General features: G+C 41.5%; 1 protein-coding gene across 1 annotated transcript in view; it reads left to right on the forward strand.

Annotated features, from left to right (window-relative positions):
- LOC126412244 (odorant receptor Or2-like) overlaps window positions 1-21,294 on the forward strand; it is a 44,169-nt gene extending 22,875 nt beyond the window's left edge. Inside the window, exon 4 of the mRNA XM_050081740.1 lies at window positions 21,193-21,294. Coding sequence (XP_049937697.1) covers window positions 21,193-21,249 — 57 coding nt within the window. The 3' untranslated portion in view covers window positions 21,250-21,294. The remainder of the gene's footprint in view (window positions 1-21,192) is intronic.
- Window positions 21,295-21,849: the final 555 nt, after the last annotated feature.

Raw genomic sequence — 21,849 nt, forward strand, 5'->3', positions numbered from 1 at the left:
ACTGTATTTTCTTGTGCTACGAAAATTACTTATAAACTGAAAGACGAAGTCTTGAGGAGTGAGTTATTATACAAGTATGTTAGTGAATTCTTACTTGTGACACTGCAAATGGACAGATATTTTCTAGGAAGAGGATGTCCAGCTTTGGCTATTGGATCGACAACAAACCAGGAAGAAGAAGAAAACAGCGGCTCTTCTGACAATGAATGTCGTTTGATATGGAACTTTTGGTCACTGGTCACAGTAAGGGCAAAGAAGGAAGATAGAGGCATTGCCCTCGTTGGCATTCCACTGTAAAACGTAGAAAACATGCAGTTGTTCTGTGCTTTGTACCAAAAAGAAACTTTTTTCAGACATTTCACATGAAATAATGCAAAATTCAATTTTTTTTGTGCAATGGAACAACACTGTGTTATCCATGTTGTAGCACCCATACGTCTTTTGAAGGTAAAGATACTTTATCGCAACTTACTGGATACTGTAAAATTGATCACATGATCATTTACATCTCATTTAAGTAAGTTGGTACTCCTTCTTCATAGTACTTCTCTGTGTGTCAAATAAAGGGTTCATAGATCTTTCATTGGTTTACTAGTCACTTTAGTCCGCAGCTCGTGGTCGTGCGGTAGCGTTCTCGCTTCCCACGCCCTCGTTCCCCGGCTCGATTCCCGGCGGGGTCAGGGATTTTCTCTGCCTCGTGATGACTGGGTGTTGTGTGATGTCCTTAGGTTAGTTAGATTTAAGTAGTTCTAAGTTCTAGAGGACTGATGACCATAGATGTTAAGTCTCATAGTGCTCAGAGCCATTTGAACCATTTTGAACTAGTCACTTTCATCATAAAATTACTCACTTTGTTCATATCAAATGGCTCTCTTCTTCTGGTGTATTTCGATATATCCATTGCTATGGCTCCTTGGATCTCGTTACTCATTGCTTATAAGCTTCCGAAGGACCCTTAAAACACGTTGTCACAATCAAGTGTACAGCTCACCACAATAAGACAGGCATTTTCTATGAAAAAATGTTATGTCAGTAGCAGACCAATAAACGATTATTTTTAGCTATCCTACTATTTCTAGAAAAGAGGGCCATAGCATTTGCCGAAACTGTCAGGAAAAACTTACTTACTTGTGCTTTTCCTAAACGGTTTTTGTATTGTCATTGTAGCCTGAAGATGAGTCTGGTACCTCGAAAAGTTTTCTTGTATCATATAAGTAACTCAACAGCAATACTTGACTGGTAGAGGTCTCTGAAAAACTTTTTTCATATTCTTAAAACTGTCACGGTCGATTAAATATCAAGTGCCTTTCAAATTGCAAAAGATGTAGGTCTGTAGGCTTCAACACGTCGAGTCAGTTAACATAAAATTTTGCTCGGTATATCGTTAAATAACTACCACGTTCAGCCAATGAAGCTCCTACAGGTGTAGTTTGTTGTCCAGATATCATCATATTTCGTCACGCCCTCTACTGTCTACGACGTTACGTCACACACTCGGGAAACCTTGGACGTGTTTGGTCTGTTCTGATGAAGAGTGGCGCCTGATGGGCATCCAGAGCGTCTACCACAGCAAACGTAAGGCGAACTGTGTGTTACACACCACCAAAGACATTGAGGATGGTTGTTGGCTTGCGTAAACCTGGCTGCCAGCCATCGGAATCCAGCAGGTCGCATAAGCGACCTGAGTCGCGTGCGGTACCGGCTAGTAGCTGTCGCCGTGTGCCCCACCTCCTCTATGAGGCAACTATCCTATACAGCATATCACGTATCCCAATGACTGCCGATAAAGGCACACACCGCGTGTGACAAAAGATAACACCTTATCCCCAGTCGCTCCCACACATAAAACCAATCGAATAAAATTTCCCACTTCTTATGCCACAGAAGACTAAGATAATCATTGTCTGGCATAATTGTTTCACATAATGTCAGCAGCCAAAAATTGATCCTGTCGGAGCACGAAAAAGGCTAATATTCTCCTGTTTTAAAAGACTCCTACTCAAATGTGGGTTTTCCACCTGCCTCATTCTACCTTCCTTAGCATTTTTAAAACTCCCCACCCCCCTCCCATATTGGCATGCGAACATATTCGTGCTCTTTTTAACGTGCAACTCCGATCTTACTTACACAAACTCCCCTAACTGTAACTCGCTCACATGCAGTAGTCCATCGCTGTGAGTCACTCATACACATCCTATTCCACTTGTCCCTTCTCCCTCATTCGTTCAGCCCACCTCATTGTCATTATCTCTTTGTGTTTCTCCAATTTTCACTAAAGAATACACCCTCATTCTGCCAACGGCCTTGCCAAGAGCGTGCAGGAGCAGACAGAGGTTTAGGGTGCTCACTTGTGCTTGAGGCAGGAAATCTGCCCCTAAAAGGCGGAAGAATCAGCAATGATCAACGGCATGAGGATGCAGAAGAGAATGGAAACCACTGCATTAAAGACATACAATGTGTATCCACGGTACATGCGGCCTATAACTGAAAAAGTATCGTGATGATCACTCCATAGGCAAAAGATTTTGGACTAGTTTCCCATTCGGATCTCCGGGAGGGGGCTGCCAATGGGAAGGTGACCTTGAGGAAAAGATTGAATAACAACAGAAAGCATAACGTTGTACGAGTTGGGGCCTGGAATGTCAGAAGTTCGAATACGGTAGGGAAGCTAGAAAATCTGAAATGGGAAATGACAGGGCTCAGTCGACATTAAGAGGAGGAGGGGGGGAGGGGAGTGAATAAGATGCAAAGGGGACAAGGACTTCAGATAAGTATAGCATAATATCAAAAGCAGCAGAAAATGTTGTAATGGTGAAACGTCCCCTTTGAAGAATTATACACGACCGTGCTTAAACTGTCACACAATATTTTTAGTGCAACGCAATCTGACTTTCAACAATCATAACACCTCAGTCAACCCTCAAAATCGTCGTAGCTTCCTCCAATAATTTCAAAAACATAAAAAAATTCTCTGCTCATGTCAAAAGTGTCATCTGCCTCAAACGTACTTTAAAAATCGTGATCCCATACCAAACATATCATTCAAAACTCTCATAATATCACAATGGGTCCGAAAAGATATGAACAGTTCACAAAGTACAGACAAAATACAATTTCGTAAGTGTGAAGTTACCCAACTGTGTAATTGCGTAAACATGTGTCACTGATGTAGTAAAAAAATGTTTGTTTCTCTGTTAAATAATCAGGTAGCTGTGTAATTCTGTGATGGAGAAATACGGTACCGATGTGTAAAGTTGTATAAGCAAATACCATATTAGCTAGGGCTCCTTGTGCTTGCCACACACATGGTACACAAAGTAAGCGTGTACCCCACTGAGGATTAATGTAATTATACCCTCAGGTGTTACAGATTACAGCAATGGAATGAAACGTATCACGGAAAACCTTTGTATCATTGTACTTCAAATATCTTTAAAATTAAATGTTTTAAGTACAAAATTAATCACTCAAATACGTGTACTGTAGCGCTAAACTGTGCGTCTTGTTGTAAGATAATCTCTGTGGAAGTGTCGTAGTTATCGTCCTCCGAAAGCTAAGTTCTGCAGAAGTCAATGCACTTACCTCATGATAAACGAAAGTAAAATGCTTTGCGTATAGATATCTTAGTTATTACGCTTATTGCCGTTATGAAGAAAATACTGTGCTGTAACGTATTGTTGTGCTACGAAAAAGGCTGTCTCATTGTAGCTATACCACAAAAGTTACTACTAAAACATGTTTTACTTTCCAGAATAATTCAGAAAAACTGTGCAGATATAAAGCAGAAACACCGCAAAAGCAACAATGAAAATTGTGTCACACATTAGTAGCGTTGTGATATAAACGTGTAGCTGTCAAAGAAACCAAATACTAAGTCATCTTTAATCTCACAAAAACTACTTCAAATAAGGAATGTCTTTTCAAGTAAACCAAAATGTTGCATTAAAATCTCATTAGCAGTATATGTTCTAAATATGTAAGCCTTATAGTCGTTACGTAATCGTGCAACTAACAAGCAAGAATGTATACACACAGTAACACTGTGTCCTCTGTTCACTATCACAATGCAGTGGTAATTTCTGTTTAAATAAGTTCTCTTGGTTCTTGACTGGATATTTAACTTCAGATATTGTTGCATGTTAACAGATTCTAAGTCTGACAAAGCATACTAATAATGTAAAGTGAAAAATTTTATAGCAAAGACTAAGTTAAAAAGCAGATTATCTTTCAATAAACGGTTTTACATGTGAAGTGTGGTGCTATCCTTTCCTCTTCATAGTACTCACAGTTTGATTTGAATGCAATTATCATGTTGTATACGTTGGTAAGGAATGCTAAAATTTTTCTCAAGGTTAGCGTGTATGCTATTTTTCCCTGAGCCAGCCGGCGCAGGTGTATGCCTGCGGTGCGAGTCATTGTCTGTTTCTTTGTTGGCGCGCATCGCTATTGGGATTAGCAGACCTAGCTTCTACAAATTCACCTTGTCGAGAGGGCCCTGCTCTGTTTGAATCCCACCAGTTCTGATGCAATTCAGCTCTGTCGTTACGATCATATCGTCTGTCGTCATGTCGGTAGATTCCATCGTTTCTTTCTTGTCGGTCACGTGGTGGAGAATTTCTCCCTGAATCGTAACTGCGCGCTGGACCGTTGCGTCAACAGTTATTCTGTCTCCCTTGATAATAATTGTTTTTGTTCCATATTGTCTGTTTCTATGGTAATCTCTGTCATATTCATTACTATGGAATAACTATTATTACTCTGCCAGTGGTTATCATATGTGTGGTGTCTGTTTTGGTCACAATTTGAGTTGTAACAATAGACTTGTCGTGTCCATTTATTGTTTCTGTCATCACAGAATTGTGACAGATGTGACCTGTAGTGATTGTTTTCCTGTCTTCGCATAACGCGACTGTCTATGTCAATTTCTAATTCTTGTAAGAGTCCCTGAAAAGCTTCAATGTCGTCTTTGCAACGTCCTGCCAAAATAATATTTCTTAAATGTTTAGGCAATTTCATTAAGCAAATGTGGATGAGTTCTGAAGGGCTGTATAGGTTTGAAAGATATTGATTCTTATGCAACATGTCTTCAAAATATTTGACAAGACTGGAAAATTCAGATTGTTCAAAGTGTTTCATCATCATGATGCTATGTTTTACTCGGTCTTGTGTAGCTTGAGACCAATATGCTGAGAGGAAGGCATGATAAAATTCTCCTTCACTGTGACAATCGTGAATGACCGATCGCATTCTTACAGCTGGTTCATTCTCTAAGTAGCCACACATAAATTCTAACCTGTGCTCCAATGACCAGTTTGGAGGAAAACAATGAGAGAATTGATGAAGCCACGCTTGTGGATGAATGTCGTTGCCAGAATTCTTAAATGTTTTGATTTTACGTGTAGTAATGAACAGCTTATAGTAAAAATCATCATGTCGCTGAGTCACATGTCGGTCATTGTTACGTCGTTTCGGCGGTTCCATCTCAAAATTCGGTGTGCCTTGCCAATTTCTTTCATAATCTCCGAAGTGTCCAGTGTTATTATTTTGTGGTTGTTCCGTATTTCTAAGTCCCTCTTCCCGTGTTGGAGCGCGAGTGTCCTCTGAAATATGTAATTTTTGTATTACTTGTGCCAACTGATCTTGTACTTCCCGGATTTCTCTTTTGTGTTGCGTATAAATTTGATTCTGATTTTGTTTGAATTTCTTAATTTGTTCATACTCTTCTGTGTCAGTGATGGCTACAGGTCTTGTGTCATTCAGATCATCATCTACCTTTGTAGATAAGTTAGTGAACTGATCCGAAAGTTCGGCTACTTTCTCCGATAGTGTACTTATTTCCTCAGTGTGTTTTTCTGAACCTAGTTTCAGAGTATCTACTGTGTCCTTTAAGTTTTCCTGAGTTTTTGCAAGTTGCGTAACCGAATCGGTAGATGCAACTGAGTCAATTTTAGCTTGCAAGGTGTCGTGATTTCAAGAACAATGGTTTGCAGTTCTTTTATGGCTGCTTCGTGATTCTGTAATGCATTTTCATGCCGCGAAAAAATAGGTTGAAAATGCTCACAAATTTGTGTTTTTACTTCATTACAGACATTTTGACATTTCGATTCAATGTTATGTAACTCAGTAGATAAATCTTCACGTGTTTGTTCGAGTGTGGTGTCTAACTTTTGAAGCTTGTGCTGTGTTTGTCTCTGATTTTGTTCCATTGTGTCTAACTCTTGCTGTGTTTGTCTCTGGTGTCGTTCCATTGTGTCTAACTGTTGCTGTGTTTGTCTCTGGTGTTGTTCCATTGTGTCTAATTTTTGAAGTTTTTGCTGTGTTTGTCTCTGATTTTGTTCCATTTGTTGCATTAGCTGTAATAACAATGCTTTAGTGTCTGGAATCTGTTACTCTACGCTTTTCGGCAGTGCATTTGCACCGGCAACATTCAAATTTTGACAAGCAGAAAATGTGTCTTGACATATTTGAGAAAACGGTGAGGACGCAAAACCTGAATCTACAGTATTTGCAAAATTGTGTCCTGTCATTTCCGATTCCTGAGGCGAGCTGTTGCCGAGCGATCGATCGATAATGGTTCCCTGTTCACTAATTGTTTCATTGCCTACGCCATTGTTTGCCGCCCGCTCAATTTCCCTATGCACAATTACCAAATTACTATGTTGAACATTAGTTAATTCTTTACACGGTGGCGCTAACACACTGCTTTCGTCTTCACTGTCATTTCTCAGTTTACTTTGGAGCTTAGTATTACGTTTTTCACACGCCATAATTGTCACAATATTTCACACGATAACACAGAAAAGCACAATTTGAAGAGCAAAATAAGATAACAGAGCAATGGAAATAATGTCTACTTAATTGCAAGCGCAGCTGCGAAATACTTGGTGCAAATCTACATGCATGTCACAACTGTTTTACTGTACAACAATGAAAAACTACAATTACATAGGAAATTCTCTCTATGATTACGCGCTAGCAATAAATAAAGGCTACACTAATTACACAAACTACAAGAAAAATGTCAGAAGATTCCAGTGAGGTATCCTCGGCTAAGGGTCGACCTATGAAACGTCCCCTTTGAAGAATTATACACGACTGTGCTTAAACTGTCACACAATATTTTTAGCGCAACGCAGTCTGACTTTCAACAATCCCTACAAAAGAATGGCCCTGACTAACATTAACCTATACCTTTCACAAATCACTTACCTCACAAAAATCTTCGTTACTCGAACTACTGCAATATAGCGAGCGCCACTACTGCCAGCTAAATAAAATATTCTAACTACTGAAGGCACTAACTACTGATAGGCATAGTTAACAAATGAAAGATTTTGATAGAGAACAAATGATGTATTTACCTTAATAGTCATAATATGTATAGCAGTTCATGACATCCAGTCTTACAAATTTCAAAACTCTGCCATCTCTCTCCCCACATCCACCACTGCTGGCGGCTCACCTCCAACTGCGCAACGCTACGCGCTGTTCACATCCAGCTGCCCAACACTACAATGGCAGACAACAATGCAAACTAGCCACAGACTGCACACAGCACAGCCAGTGATTTTCATACAGAGCGCTACGTAACGTTGCCAATAAGAAAACATAAACAGCCTACTTACAACGGGAGTAGGATTTGTTATGAAGACCAAGGTACAGCACAGAATCAGTTATTTTGAACAGTTCAGTGCTAAGGTTATTCTCGTCAGAATGAACAGCAAACCAACAACTATAGATCAGATATACATGTCGACGTCACAAACAGAGGATGAAGAGAAAGAGAAAATGTATGAGCATACTCAATGGATAACAGTACGTAAAGGCAGATGAAAATCTAATAGTCATGGAGGATTGGTATGCGGTTGTAGGGGAAGGATCAGAAGAAGCGGTTACGGGAAAATATGGGCTTGGTACTAGCAATGAAGGAGGAAAAAGACTAATTGAGATCTGCAATAAATAGTAACAGAGGACTCTCTGCTCAAGAATCACGAGAGGAGAAGGTATACTTCGGAACGGCTGGTAGATACGGGAACATTTCAGTTAGATTACATCATGATCAGGCAGAGATTCCGAAATCATATACTGGATTGTCAGGCATACTCAGATGGAGACTAAGGTCACAATTTAGTAGTGATGAAGAGTGGGCTGAAGGTTAAGAGACTATTCACAAGAATCCATGTGCAAAGAAATAGGATTCGGAAGTACTAAGGAATGAGGGGATACCCTTGATGTTCTCTGAGACTATAGAAACTGCGATAAAGAATAGCTTAGTAGGAAGTTCAGTTGAAGAGGAATGGACAGGTCTAAAAAGGGCAACTACAGAAGATGGAAGGTAAAAGGTACAAAGAAAGTAACTGCGAAGAAAACATGGGTATCGACACAAATACTTCAGTTGATAGACGAAAGAAGAAAATACAATTATGTTCAGCGAAATTTCAGCAATACAGAAATACAAATCACTTAGGAATGAAAGAAAAAGGGAGGGCAAGGAAGCTAAAGCGAAATGGCTGCATGAAAAATGTGAAGAAATCAGAAAAGATATGATTGTCGGAAGGACAGACTCAGCGTGCAGAAAAGTCAAAACAACCTTCGTTGACATTTAAAGCATGGGCAGTAACATTATGAGTTCAACGGGAATTCCACTATTAAGTGGAGAGGAGAGAGCGTATAGGTGGAAGGAGTACATTCAAGGTCTCTGTGAGGAGGAAGATTTATCTGATGTATAGAACAAGAAACAGGAGTCGATACAGAAGAGATGGGAGAGCCACTATTAGAAACAGAATTTATAAGACATTTGGAAAACTGAAGATCGAATGAATCAGAATGGATAATAACATCCCATTAGAATTTCTAAAATAATTGGAGAAAGTGGCAACAAAGCGGCTAGTTAACTTTGTGTGTAGAATGTATGAGGCTGGCGATACACTACCTGACTTTCGTAAAAATACGAGTATTATACGCACAGTTCCGGAAATTGCAAGAGCCGACAAGCACGAGAACTATAGCTCATTCAGTTTAATAGCTAAAACATCCAAATTGCGGGAAAGAATAATGTACAGAAGAATCGAAAAGAAGAGGATGTATTAGATGACGATCAGTTTGGCTTTAGGAAAGGTAAATGCACGGGAGAGGCAATTGTGACGTTGCGGTTGATAATGGAAGCAAGACTAAAGAAATATCGAGACACGTTCATAGGATTTGTCGAGTTGGAAAAAGGGATTGACAGTGTAAAACGGTGAAAGATGTTCGAAATTCTCACAAAGATGGCGGCAAGCTTTAGGAAAGACGAGTAATATGCAATATGTTCTAGAGCCAAGAGGGAACAATAGAAATGGAAGACCAAGACCAAAGTATTCGGATTAAGATGGCTGTAGGGCATGGATGTAGTATTTCGCCCCTACTGTTCTATCTATGCATCGAAGATTCAATGACGGAAATGTAAGAAAGATACAAGGGCAGAACTAAAATTCAAGGTGAAAGGATATGAATGATAAGATTCGCTGATGACATTGCTGCCCTCAGCAAAAGTCAGCAAGAATTACAGGATACAGAATGAAATGATTAGTGTAATGAGTATGGAATATGGATTGAGGGTAAATCGAGGAATGAGTAATGAGAAGTAACAGAAATGAGAATAGCGAGATGCTTAACATCAGGATTAGCGATCACGACGTAGGTGAAGTTAAGGAATTCTGCTACCTAGGCAATCCAATATAGACGCAGCAAGGATGACATAAAAAGCAGTTTAGCGTTGGCAAAAAGAGCATTCCTTGCCAAGAGAAGTCTCCTAGCATCAAATAAAGGCCTTTATTTGAGGAAAAAAACTTCTGAGAGTGTACGTGTGTACCGTATAGCATTGTATGGTGGTGAAACATAGACTGTGAGAAAAATTGAACAGAAGAGTATCGAAGCATTTGAGATGTGGTGCTAGAGAAAAATATTGAGAATTAGGTGGACTGATAAGGAAAGGAATGAGGAAACTCTCCGGAGATTCTGCGAGTAAAGTAATATATGGAAAACATTGACGTTAAGAAGGGACACTATGGGAGGACATCTGTTAAGACGTGACGGAATAACTTCCATGGTAATGGAGCCGTGGAGGGTAAAAACTCTCTTTCTCTCACACTGTTAATGTACCTTCGCTCTTTGTTTATCACAATCACTGTCTACTATCTTCAGGTATGTATTGCTTTTCCGTCTCTTTTGCTTGTTCAGTGTCTCCTTCTCCCTCAGCTTAAAGAATTTGCAAATTTCTATTATGCCAAAATTTATGTGAAAATTTTTACGGGTGTGGAGGAATGTAGAATAAAGGCAGCTGGTACCCTACTTTTCACTAAGAGCTTTCTAAAACGGGAGCATATTCGCCTTTTTTGTACTCTGATAGAATAATTCTTATTCTAGCGCCCTTGTTTCCACTGTCATAGCGGGAAAAGCCACTCACATTAAAAAAGCTTTATCGGTCAGTAAAATTTTGATGGTTTCCTTATGTGGAATTGAAATTATGCAGATTTTCACACCTCAGACCGGATTCTACATGCAGAAAAATTTGATTGTGCTTTAGTATGACGACACAGGGTTCCCGGAACCCTTCTGATGATAATGGAGTCTTTTCGGACCATATTTCTCCGTGCTACTCGACTTTATAAGCTTCGATTTCACCTCACCAGGTATTACGTGCGTATTTTACGTGTAAAAGTCGGATTACATTAAATCTCTGTAACTGGAAACAGATACAGATATCAAGAAAAGTTTCAAGACGTTTAGAGATCGACATCCTGGGAATATACATGATATCCCATTTATCTTGTTTAAAGATAATAACTGTATTATGAAGAGTTACATGAAAAATTGTTTCAATGAACGTTTTTTAAGATGATTGGGTAGTTCTTTCTGAGGATGTATGTTATACGTATCCCCAAAGATGTAGGAGATGCGGGTTAGAAATTAAATTTTTTAAATGAACCTCATTTGTTGTTGATTTAGCGTACAGTACAGTGCATACCAGTTTAGTCGTGCATCAGAGTAACTTAGTAACTTCATGGCGGTAGTACACATTGCGAATACAGTTCTTTTCTTTGGGTAAATGTGTATGATGTACGCTCATGGCGATCAGCTACAAATGCTACTGATCTACGGAGGAAATATGTTGATAAGAAATGATTTTGTAACGTGCATTTTCATAATCAGTAATGTTAGAGAATATTAAGATTATCAAGTTATTATGTCTGTCTTGTACTGTATTGTGCATACCTGTACTGTAATTTGCTGTAGACGGGCAAATTCTGTTCTGCTATAACTACTGTACAACAGATGTTTCCCTGACAAGTCATCACCTTCTCTCTGGATATTTGGTCATCTAATTTCTCGTCTACGTGAAGCGGAAAGTCTAAATACAATACCTCGAAATCGTCGTAGAACACAAACAGACGAAGCTGCTGAGGTCAATCTGCTTGCTGCCGTAGCCGCGAAATGTCAATTCAGCAATGAAGTTGGTGTCTCGAAAACAAGTACGCATTGCATTCTGAAAGGTCATAAATTACATCCTTACCGTATTAATTTACATCAAGAACTTGATGGAAAGTAGTTCAGCAGTAGGGTTCAATTTTGTTAGTGGACTCAGCAACAACTTTCTACTAACCCTAATTTCTTCTCAGATATTCTTTATATAGACGAGGCGTCATTATCCAGTAATGGAAACATCAACGTGAGAAGTATGCGTTCTCAACAATCTACGATGGCTCCGACAGGCAGAGCAACATCCATCAAACTTTAATGTTTGCTGCGGAATTATTGGAGGTAAAATTGTCGGCTCTTTCTTTGTAAATGACAACCAAAATGCCAGACAATACGCCCGATTTCTAAGACACACTCTCCTGCTCTCCCTCTTTTCTTGGACGCTGTACCTATGGATCATAACATGGTCATGCGGTAAGAACGCCTTACGGGCAAGACGAATTCTAGACCGTAAATACCCTGTTAAGGGGACTGGACGTGGTGGGCAAGTTAGTTGGCCTGCGTTATCTCCATAACTTACGCCACTGAATTTTTTTCTGTGGGGAGTAGTCAAGGACACTGTCTACCAAAATGTTCCAACAACACCAGAGGACATGCAGCAACGCATTACTGATGCTTGTACAGCCGTCAAAGAGGACATAGTAGAACGATGTAGGGCGTCCTTCATCCATATAGCGATCTATGTATCAGTCGCAATGGTTACAGTTTGAGCATGTGAAGTAAGCGCTCTGTTTTTGATGTAGTGGTAGAATTACAGGAAAACGAAAAAGCCATGTTACTTTTGCATTGTAGTAAGTACCGTAATACAGTAAAATACAATAACAAGATCCAGTACAGATGCTTTCAATGATTTTTGGTAATTTGTAAAACGATCAAACGTGGCTTGAAGTGGTTAAATGATGTAGTTAATGAACTGCTCTGCAGTGTATTTAAATCAGGGATGTTGTGTATTATGTATCATTTCCATAGATACTAGTTTCGTGTAAAATGGTACATTGTGATACATTTGTGAACATCTCCTGGGGAGGGTGAGTATATTCTTGAATAAAATGTACATGGCTGCATCTAAGAAAATTAACCGCTACATCTGTGGGGATATATAAAGCGTATACCTAAAGCAGGCACTACCCAATGCATCTGAAAAAAAAAGTTCTTTTAAGTGAGCAAGATAAATGGGATAACCTGTATGCTAAAAATGTTGATCATTTGCTTTCCATAATCATCTCGGAATCTGTGGCTCAGTTTTGCTACTCGAAAACCGTGTTCTTCGTTTTTCTCGGAAGCTGTCAAGGAAAAAATGGCGCCACATAAGGCCCCACAACGCACACCATAGACCACATATAATGCAAAAAAGAATCAATAGAATTGCTCCATTTATCTAAGCTGGGGGAATCATGTAATATTCGAAATTTGACCTTGTGATGTAAGGTAAGTACAGTAAGATGATCGTTCTGTTGCGTATATAAATGGTTTCAAGCCCGAGGGCTATCCACAACACTTTACTCTACCTCTGTATCACCAGTAGAACCCTTGGCATGAGTTCCGGATGTATCCAGTTATGTACGGATTTTTGGAACGCAAGGTACCTCTTTCGTACGAATACTCGGTAGAGGAGCACAACAAAGTGTAATGGACTCCAGGCAAGAAAATACGTCTATATACCAAGAGGTAAATCACTGCCACTATGGTTGAACCGTGGGTTTTATTTTGGAACAGTTATTTTATAATACGTTGTGATACCATACCTAGAATACTTGTATAATAAATGTTAGGATGGTTCCCGTAGTAATAACGGTCCGGCGGGATTCTGTTTTAGATTCTGGCTTTGACGACTCAGTAAAATTCCAAATGAGTGAAAGGAAAAATCGAAGTAAGCCATAGATAAGTACGGTACGTACAACACCGAGCAAAAGGAATCGATGACGAAGCGAATAGTGTTCGGATTAAAATGCAAGGCAGGGGTGCAGTCTTTCTGTTCTACTGTTCAACGCGTATGTCAAAGTGGCAATGAAAAGAAAATTCAGAATCCGTATTTTGTAACATAGCGAAAAGATAACCTTACGATCCGTTCATGACATTGCTATCCTGTGTTGTAGGCAGTGCGCAAGTAGCAGCATTACTGCATTTACTAGGCAATCTTGTATTTTAATAACAGTTTAAATTTTGTCGATTTGTTTGCGCTCTCTGTGGATTAGTTCAGACGTTCTTTGCAAAACAGTTTTTAGCATGGATAGGGACTGCAACTGCTGTGTTCGGATGCAGGCTTAGTTGGCATCCCTTCGCTCCCAGCTTCAGGCAGTGTTGGTTTCGGTCACACAGCTTGAGGCTGTTGCCAATGGGCATCACTGTGGGGGTCCGGATGGGGGTTTTTCGGGGACGGCCAGCTCGTCCCACGCATCCCCCGATCGGACTACGACTGTGGTTGCCCAGGATACTGCCTGCATTGAGGCTGATCCCTCACCTGTGGTAGAGTGGGAGGTCGTCTCAAGGTGTGGCAGGGGGCGAAAGACATTCCGGAGGGCTGAACGGAAGGCCTCTCCAGTTTGTCTGACGAACCGGTTTCAGGCTCTGTCTCAGGCTGATACTGATCTTCGGCCTGACATGGCTGCTTGTCCTGTTCCAGAGGTTGCCCCTCAGTCTGCAAGATCTGGGCGGTCGCAGAGGGTGGGCTTACTGGTAGTTGGGAGCTCCAACGTCAGGCGCGTAATCGGGCCCCTTAGGGATATGGCAGCAAGAGAGGGGAAGAAAACCAATGTGCACCCCGTGTGCATACCGGGGGGAGTCATTCCAGATGTGGAAAGGGTCCTTCCGGATGCCATGAAGGGTACAGGGTGCACCCATCTGCAGGTGGTCGCTCATGTCGGCACCAATGATGTGTGTCGCTATGGATCGGAGAAAATCCTCTCTGGCTTCCGGCGGCTATCTGATTTGGTGAAGACTGCCAGTCTCTCTACGGGATGAAAGCAGAGCTCACCATCTGCAGCATCGTCGACAGGACTGACTGCGGACCTTTGGTACAGAGCCGAGTGGAGGGTCTGAATCAGAGGCTGAGACTGTTCTGCGACCGTGTGGGCTGCAGATTCCTCGACTTGCGCCATAGGGTGGTGGGGTTTCGGGTTCCGCTGGACAGGTCACGAGTCCACTACACCCAACAAGCGGCTACACGGGTAGCAGGGGTTGTGTGGCGTGAGCTGGGCGGTTTTTTAGGTTAGATGGCCTTGGGCAAGTACAGAAAGGGCAACAATCTCAACGGGTGCGGGGCAAAGTCAGGACATGCGGGGACCAAGCAGCAATCGGTATTGTAATTGTCAACTGTCGAAGCTGCGTTGGTAAAGTACCAGAACTTCAAGCGCTTATAGAAAGCACCTAAACTGAAATCGTTATAGGTACAGAAAGCTGGCTTAAGCCAGAGATAAATTCTGCCGAAATTTTTACAAATTTACAGACGGTGCTTAGAAAGGATAGATTGAATGCAACCGGTGGTGGAGCGTTCGTCGCTGTTAGCAGTAGTTTATCCTGTAGTGAAGTAGAAGTGGATAGTTCCTGTGAATTATTATGGGTGGAGGTTACACCCAACAACCGAGCTAGGTTAATAATTGGGTCCTTTTACCGACCTCCCGACTCAGCAGCATTAGTGGCAGAACAACTGAGAGAAAATTTGGAATACATGTCACATAAATTTTCTCAGCATGTTATAGTCTTAGATGGAGATTTCAATTTACCAGATATAGACTGGGACACTCAGATGTTTAGGACGGGTGGTAGGGACAGAGCATCGAGTGACATTATACTGATTGCACTATCCGAAAATTACCTCGAGCAATTAAACGGAGAACCGACTCGTGGAGATAACATCTTGGACCTACTGATAACAAACAGACCCGAACTTTTCGACTCTTTAAGTGCAGAACAGGGAATCAGTGATCATAAGGCCGTTGCAGCATCCCTGAATATGGAAGTTAATAGGAATATAAAAAAGGGAGGAAAGTATATCTGTTTAGCAAGAGTAATAGAAGGCAGATTTCAGACTACCTAACAGATCAAAACGAAAATTTCTGTTCCGACACTGACAATGTTGAGTGTTTATGGAAAAAGTTCAAGGAAATCGTAAAATGCGTTTTAGACAGGTACGCGCCGAGTAAAACTGCGAGGGACGGGAAAAACCCACCGTGGTACAACAACAAAGTTAGGAAACTACTGCGAAAGCAAAGAGAGCTTCAAGACTCCAAGTTTAAACGCAGCCAAAACCTCTCAGACAAACAGAAGCTAAACGATGTCAAAGTTAGCGTACGAAGGGCTATGCGTGAAGCTCTCAGTGAATTCGAAAGTAAAATTCTATGTACCGACTTGACAGAAAATCCTAGGAAGTTCTGGTCTTATGTTAAATCAGTAAGTGGCTCGAAACAGCATATCCAGACACTCCGGGATGATGATGGCATTGAAACAGAGGATGACACGCGTAAAGCTGAAATACTAAACACCTTTTTCCATAGCTGTTTCACAGAGGAAGACCGCACTGCAGTTCCTTCTCTAAATCCTCGCACAAACGAAAAAATGGCTGACATCGAAATAAGTGTCCAAGGAATAGAAAAGCAACTGGAATCACTCAATAGAGAAAAGTCCACTGGACCGGACGAGATACCAATTCGATTCTACACAGAGTACGCGAAAGAACTTGCCCCCTTCTAACAGCCGTGTACCGCAAGTCTCTAGAGGAACGGAGGGTTCCAAATGATTGGAAAAGAGCACAGGTAGTCCCAGTCTTCAAGAAGGGTCGTCGAGCAGATGCGCAAAACTATAGACCTATATCTCTGACGTCGATCTGTTGTAGAATTTTAGAACATGTTTTTTGCTCGAGTATCATGTCGTTTTTGGAAACCCAGAATCTACTATGTAGGAATCAACATGGATTCCGGAAACAGCGATCGTGTGAGACCCAACTCGCTTTATTTGTTCATGAGACCCAGAAAATATTAGATACAGGCTCCCAGGTAGATGCTATTTTTCTTGACTTCCGGAAGGCGTTCGATACAGTTCCGCACTGTCGCCTGATAAACAAAGTAAGAGCCTACGGAATATCAGACCAGCTGTGTGGCTGGATTGAAGAGTTTTTAGCAAACAGAACACAGCATGTTGTTATCAATGGAGAGACGTCTACAGACGTTAAAGTAACCTCTGGCGTGCCACAGGGGAGTGTTATGGGACCATTGCTTTTCACAATATATATAAATGACCTAGTAGATAGTGTCGGAAGTTCCATGCGGCTTTTCGCGGATGATGCTGTAGTATACAGAGAAGTTGCAGCATTAGAAAATTGTAGCGAAATGCAGGAAGATCTGCAGCGGATAGGCACTTGGTGCAGGGAGTGGCAACTGTCCCTTAACATAGACAAATGTAATGTATTGCGAATACATAGAATGAAGGATCCTTTATTGTATGATTATATGATAGCGGAACAAACACTGGTAGCAGTTACTTCTGTAAAATATCTGGGAGTATGCGTGCGGAACGACTTGAAGTGGAATGATCATATAAAATTAATTGTTGGTAAGGCGGGTACCAGGTTGAGATTCATTGGGAGAGTGCTTAGAAAATGTAGTCCATCAACAAAGGAGGTGGATTACAAAACACTCGTTCGACATATACTTGAGTATTGCTCATCAGTGTGGGATCCGTACCTGATCGGTTTGACGGAGTAGATAGAGAAGATCCAAAGAAGAGCGGCGCGTTTCGTCACAGGGTTATTTGGTAACCGTGATAGCATTACGGAGATGTTTAATAAACTCAAGTGGCAGACTCTGCAAGAGAGGCGCTCTGCATCGCGGTGTAGCTTGCTCGCCAGGTTTTGAGAGGGTGCGTTTCTGGATGAGGTATCGAATATATTGCTTCCCCCTACTGATACCTCCCGAGGAGATCACGAGTGTAAAATTAGAGAGATTACAGCGCGCACGGAGGCTTTCAGACAGTCGTTCTTCCCGCGAACCATACGCGACTGGAACAGGAAAGGGAGGTAATGACAGTGGCACGTAAAGTGCCCTCCGCCACACACCGTTTGGTGGCTTGCGGAGTATAAATGTAGATGTAGATGTAGACATTCTCTCGGGTAAACAATTTGGTTACTGATAAATGGGATAGAGAGAGATGGGGAAGGAGGAGATGGACAAAGAGAGAGGTAGGAGAAAATGACCAGAGGCAAAGGAGAAAAGGAGATTAAGATGTATATTCAGTTCCAGACCGATCGGGGCAGTTACCGACATTCAGAAAACCGGTCTTAGAGTTCAGCGAACACGCATGTTTGATGGTACCCGTGAGTCATCTGGCCGAATCATGTGCCAGCCTAGTGTCAGAAGGGTTGAAGGGTGGCAGAACCACACACAAAGCTAACCAACTTGCAGTTTTCCTCTCGATGTCTTACTAGACACAGACTTTGGCCATTGAGTTCACACATTGTTCACCCATTAGCGGAATATCCGCTGAATACGTGCGAGAAGCCAAGACTGATGGACGAACTCACCAATAGCATTATAGGTAGATCTGTTCAGAATTATTTAATTTTACACATTCATCCCCATACCCCCAGGAGTGCCTGTCTGAAGCTTGCAAAGTTGAGAAGGAGGGCAGCAGATCAAAGGCTTTGATCGTGCCAATAGCACAATCGCTACAATATATAATCAGTCAAATTTTAGTATTGAATACAGACAGAACTCACACACAAATTTTGATTTTTCTTTCCTATCAAGAGAAGAAGATTTGAAGTTGAATGTTACTTCGACGTAACTGGAGACAGAATAGTCGTTTATCTGAACAGTAGTGAAACTGTTCAAGTAACCAACCTCTCATTCTCTAACCAAGCAACATCCTGCAGTAAGGCAGTCTCCATGTCAAGCAGAAGATAATTTTTCTTATATGGTGAGAACAGTTTTTCCCTAGGTTTCTTTGTTGAGGGTCCATGGGACGAACAGTTCGATCGAGGTAGTCCCACATATTCTCGGTTGATTTAAAATCCGAGGAGTTCGGTGACCAGAGGAGCAAGGTAAACTCCTCGGACGACCCACACATACTGCAAGCTGTGTGACACTTTGCATTGTGCTGTAGGTAGATACTATAGTGCTGAGGACAAGCAAACTGCATGTAGGGATGGAAATGCATAGTTATATTCGTCCACTATGGATCCCAGAATGACGAGATCACCTATGCAGCCACGAACGCATTCTTTAGACTACAACGCTCCTTCGTTTCAGGGTGTTTGATTTCAGACATTTCTAGGCGCTTCAGTCCGGAACCGCGCGACTGCTACGGTCGCAGGTTCGAATCCTGCCTCGGTCATGGATGTGTGTGCTGTCCTTAGGTTAGTTAGATTTAAGTAGTTCTAAGTTCTAGGGGACTGATAACCTCAGATGTTAAGTCCCATAGTGCTCAGAGCCATTAGAACCATTTCAGACATTTCACGCCGTACACGCCAACGGTCACCTGTCCGAATGAGAATAAAACATGATTTATCTGAAAATTTCAGCTGAAGCCCCTTGGTGGACGTCCACTAGCGGTACTGTCGTGCAGATTCCAACCATCGTCACCACAGAACAGCAGTCAGCACGGGTTCATGAACCATGCACTAACCACAGATCCCCATACGCTGCAGCGTTTGCTGAACGATCGTTGTACTGTTGGTAGCCCCCTGGTTCATCTGGGCGGATAGGTGCTCAAGAGTTACACGTCTATTGGCCCGTGCACATTTTCACAGCCGTAGTTTGCCGCTGTCATCAATGGTCTATGGTGCAATACAGTTCTTCGGCGCCGATTTTGGATAATGCCATTTTGGCATTCACTGTATATTTTAACCTTGCTGGCTAGTTTACTAACTTAGCTCTTTCTGAAATGCTTCCACCCTTTGCCCGATAGTTAACGATCCTGCCCTATTGGACGGCAGACAAATCGCTCAGTTTACGTATTACGACAGGTACTGTGTCGCCCTATCATGCTGTATATACCCTCCACTGCTAGTGCTGCACATGCCGTCTGTTAGTGGTTATGGCACTTTGACGTGGAAAATTGGAGGTGGTCACGTTATGTGACTGGACAGTGTAGTTAAGTGGATAAATCTAAATGTCTGCATTTATGGGCACATAAATTTAATTATACTGCCTACCCTTCGCCAAATTATGATCTTCACGTTTTTGTGGTAAATTGGTTGGCACTTGTAGGACTTCAGCGCTTTTGATTCACATTACTGAAAGCTGTACTGAATCAAATGTATTCCGCCATCCAATGAAACTAGTTGTATAGTGTAGGAGTCCTACGTTCAAGCTGAAATGCGAAGATGTCTTTAGCAGATGACAAACCTGTAAGGAATCCTTCTACTTCGACTAGGAGCATAAGATTTCCACCGCTGATATTTTCTGTAGGCTTATCTTGACCAGTTAGTAATCGTTTTAGAACCTAATGGCGGATGCTTAAAGGATCTTCTGTCCCGTACTTTCTGTCCTTTACTTTCCTCTACCGTCAGAAAGCCGCAGTTCTTTGAAACCCTCGTTAATACGTCGTTAATTTCAGGCATTGTCAGATATTTGGATCGTGGTTTAGACATTTAGCATGCACAGGCAGGACTCCGCAATCTCCTTAAATGTAATCTAAGAGCCAGTGTTTCATCTTCAAACAAAAAGGAATACATCGAAATCGGGATGTAGGAAGGATGTCATGTTCACCTCCCCCTCCTGGCCATCACTGCCCCCATCCCGATCCCCACACCCCACCAGCATGCACCACTATTATTGCTGCTTAAATACATCACTGAGTTGGTCGATGAAACTCGATGGAAGTCAGTGGTGACTAAAGTGAAAGAAATAGCGCCGTAGTTTATTTTTGAGCTACAGTAGAATAAGGCCTCTCGGAAGAAAAATTTACGCAGGTGTTAAGCTTGGAACACGCAGGAAATAAAAAATTTGGTTCGAAACAACCCAATCACATAGTAGTATACAACTATCTGCACTGGCAAGTGCCATAATTCTTAAAGGGATGGAACATATAGGACCGATGTACTTCGGCAAGTGTATAGAGAGCCTGAATAGTTAGTCACACATTACGAACTGAGAGTATTTATCTAATGATTTGATTTGCCTGTCCTATCAAGAAAGTCTTGGATTTGTGTATAAGACACATCGTAGCTAGGCGACTAACTACACCGAGAAATCGACAGCTGGAGATAGCTCTTCTTGATTAGTGGTGGTCTGACTGATTCCATTGCAACGTAAGTAGGAGATAGGGCTACGCATACCGGGGAACCACACGAAGATTTAGGAGATGGTAAATGCGGTTACTTCACAGAAGTTGCTATTCTTTGGTCATACGGATAAGATCTACAGATCATTTACAATAAAGCACATTAGTACAATATAAAGTGTATACAAGTGTATCTTCATGTGCAACTTATATTTATTTGAGAGAAAATGTATCATTTGTTCGCTAAATTATTTCAGTGAGCCTGCGTTATGTGCTCTTTGGATAGATGCAAAAGATCTGTTTCTAGACCGACCAACTGCTGCGAGTCGAGAAATGTAGGACTGCATTCGACAGACTACGGTGCTCGACTAACTTTCATTTTATATGTTAATAGCAGTTGTAGTATTTGTTACGCCCATTTCTAACAGCTAATCGTAATTTAATTCTTTTTTCTTTCAGCTCGTCAATGCGTCGTATTCGTACTACGCTCTGCTGCGACAGATGAATGATCACTGAAAGGGACCATCATACAGATGACTACCATGCTGAGCTGACCATATGCAAATTTACGAAGCATCTCTATGAAAATGTACTGCACCATGGTATTAGCTTATAAGAACGTCAGTTAATCTTAACGCTACTTACATACACTCCCTGTAAAATAAAACTGACACAGAAAAATGTATCATGTACGTTAAGAAAGGCAAACCAAACTACATGATCCTATGTGAGACGATACTTAGGTTGCCTGTCGCAAGGTGAATGGAAGAGAAAGGCTAAATGTGATTTGTTGTGTATACAACACTATCTGATTCTTATAATACGTGACACCAGTACACCAAATGTTGTAATGTTGTTGGTATTCGTTTCATAACTAGTGACATACATTTCAGTTCGCTAACGGAAGTGCATGACCTCACGTGATTATTTTTCATGATGCCTCTGATCTGTTTCGGAAAATACATCATTTCCTTCCACAAATCTACACTATCACTCACATCCACGCATCCACCCATTCATCCACCCACCAACTCACCCATTCACTCGCTCACTCACTCACACACTCTCGCTCTCTCTCTCTCTCTCACACACACACACGCGCGCGCGCGCGCGTGT

Source organism: Schistocerca serialis, chromosome 7, assembly GCF_023864345.2.
Source record: "Schistocerca serialis cubense isolate TAMUIC-IGC-003099 chromosome 7, iqSchSeri2.2, whole genome shotgun sequence".
NCBI classification, from domain to species: domain Eukaryota; kingdom Metazoa; phylum Arthropoda; class Insecta; order Orthoptera; family Acrididae; genus Schistocerca; species Schistocerca serialis.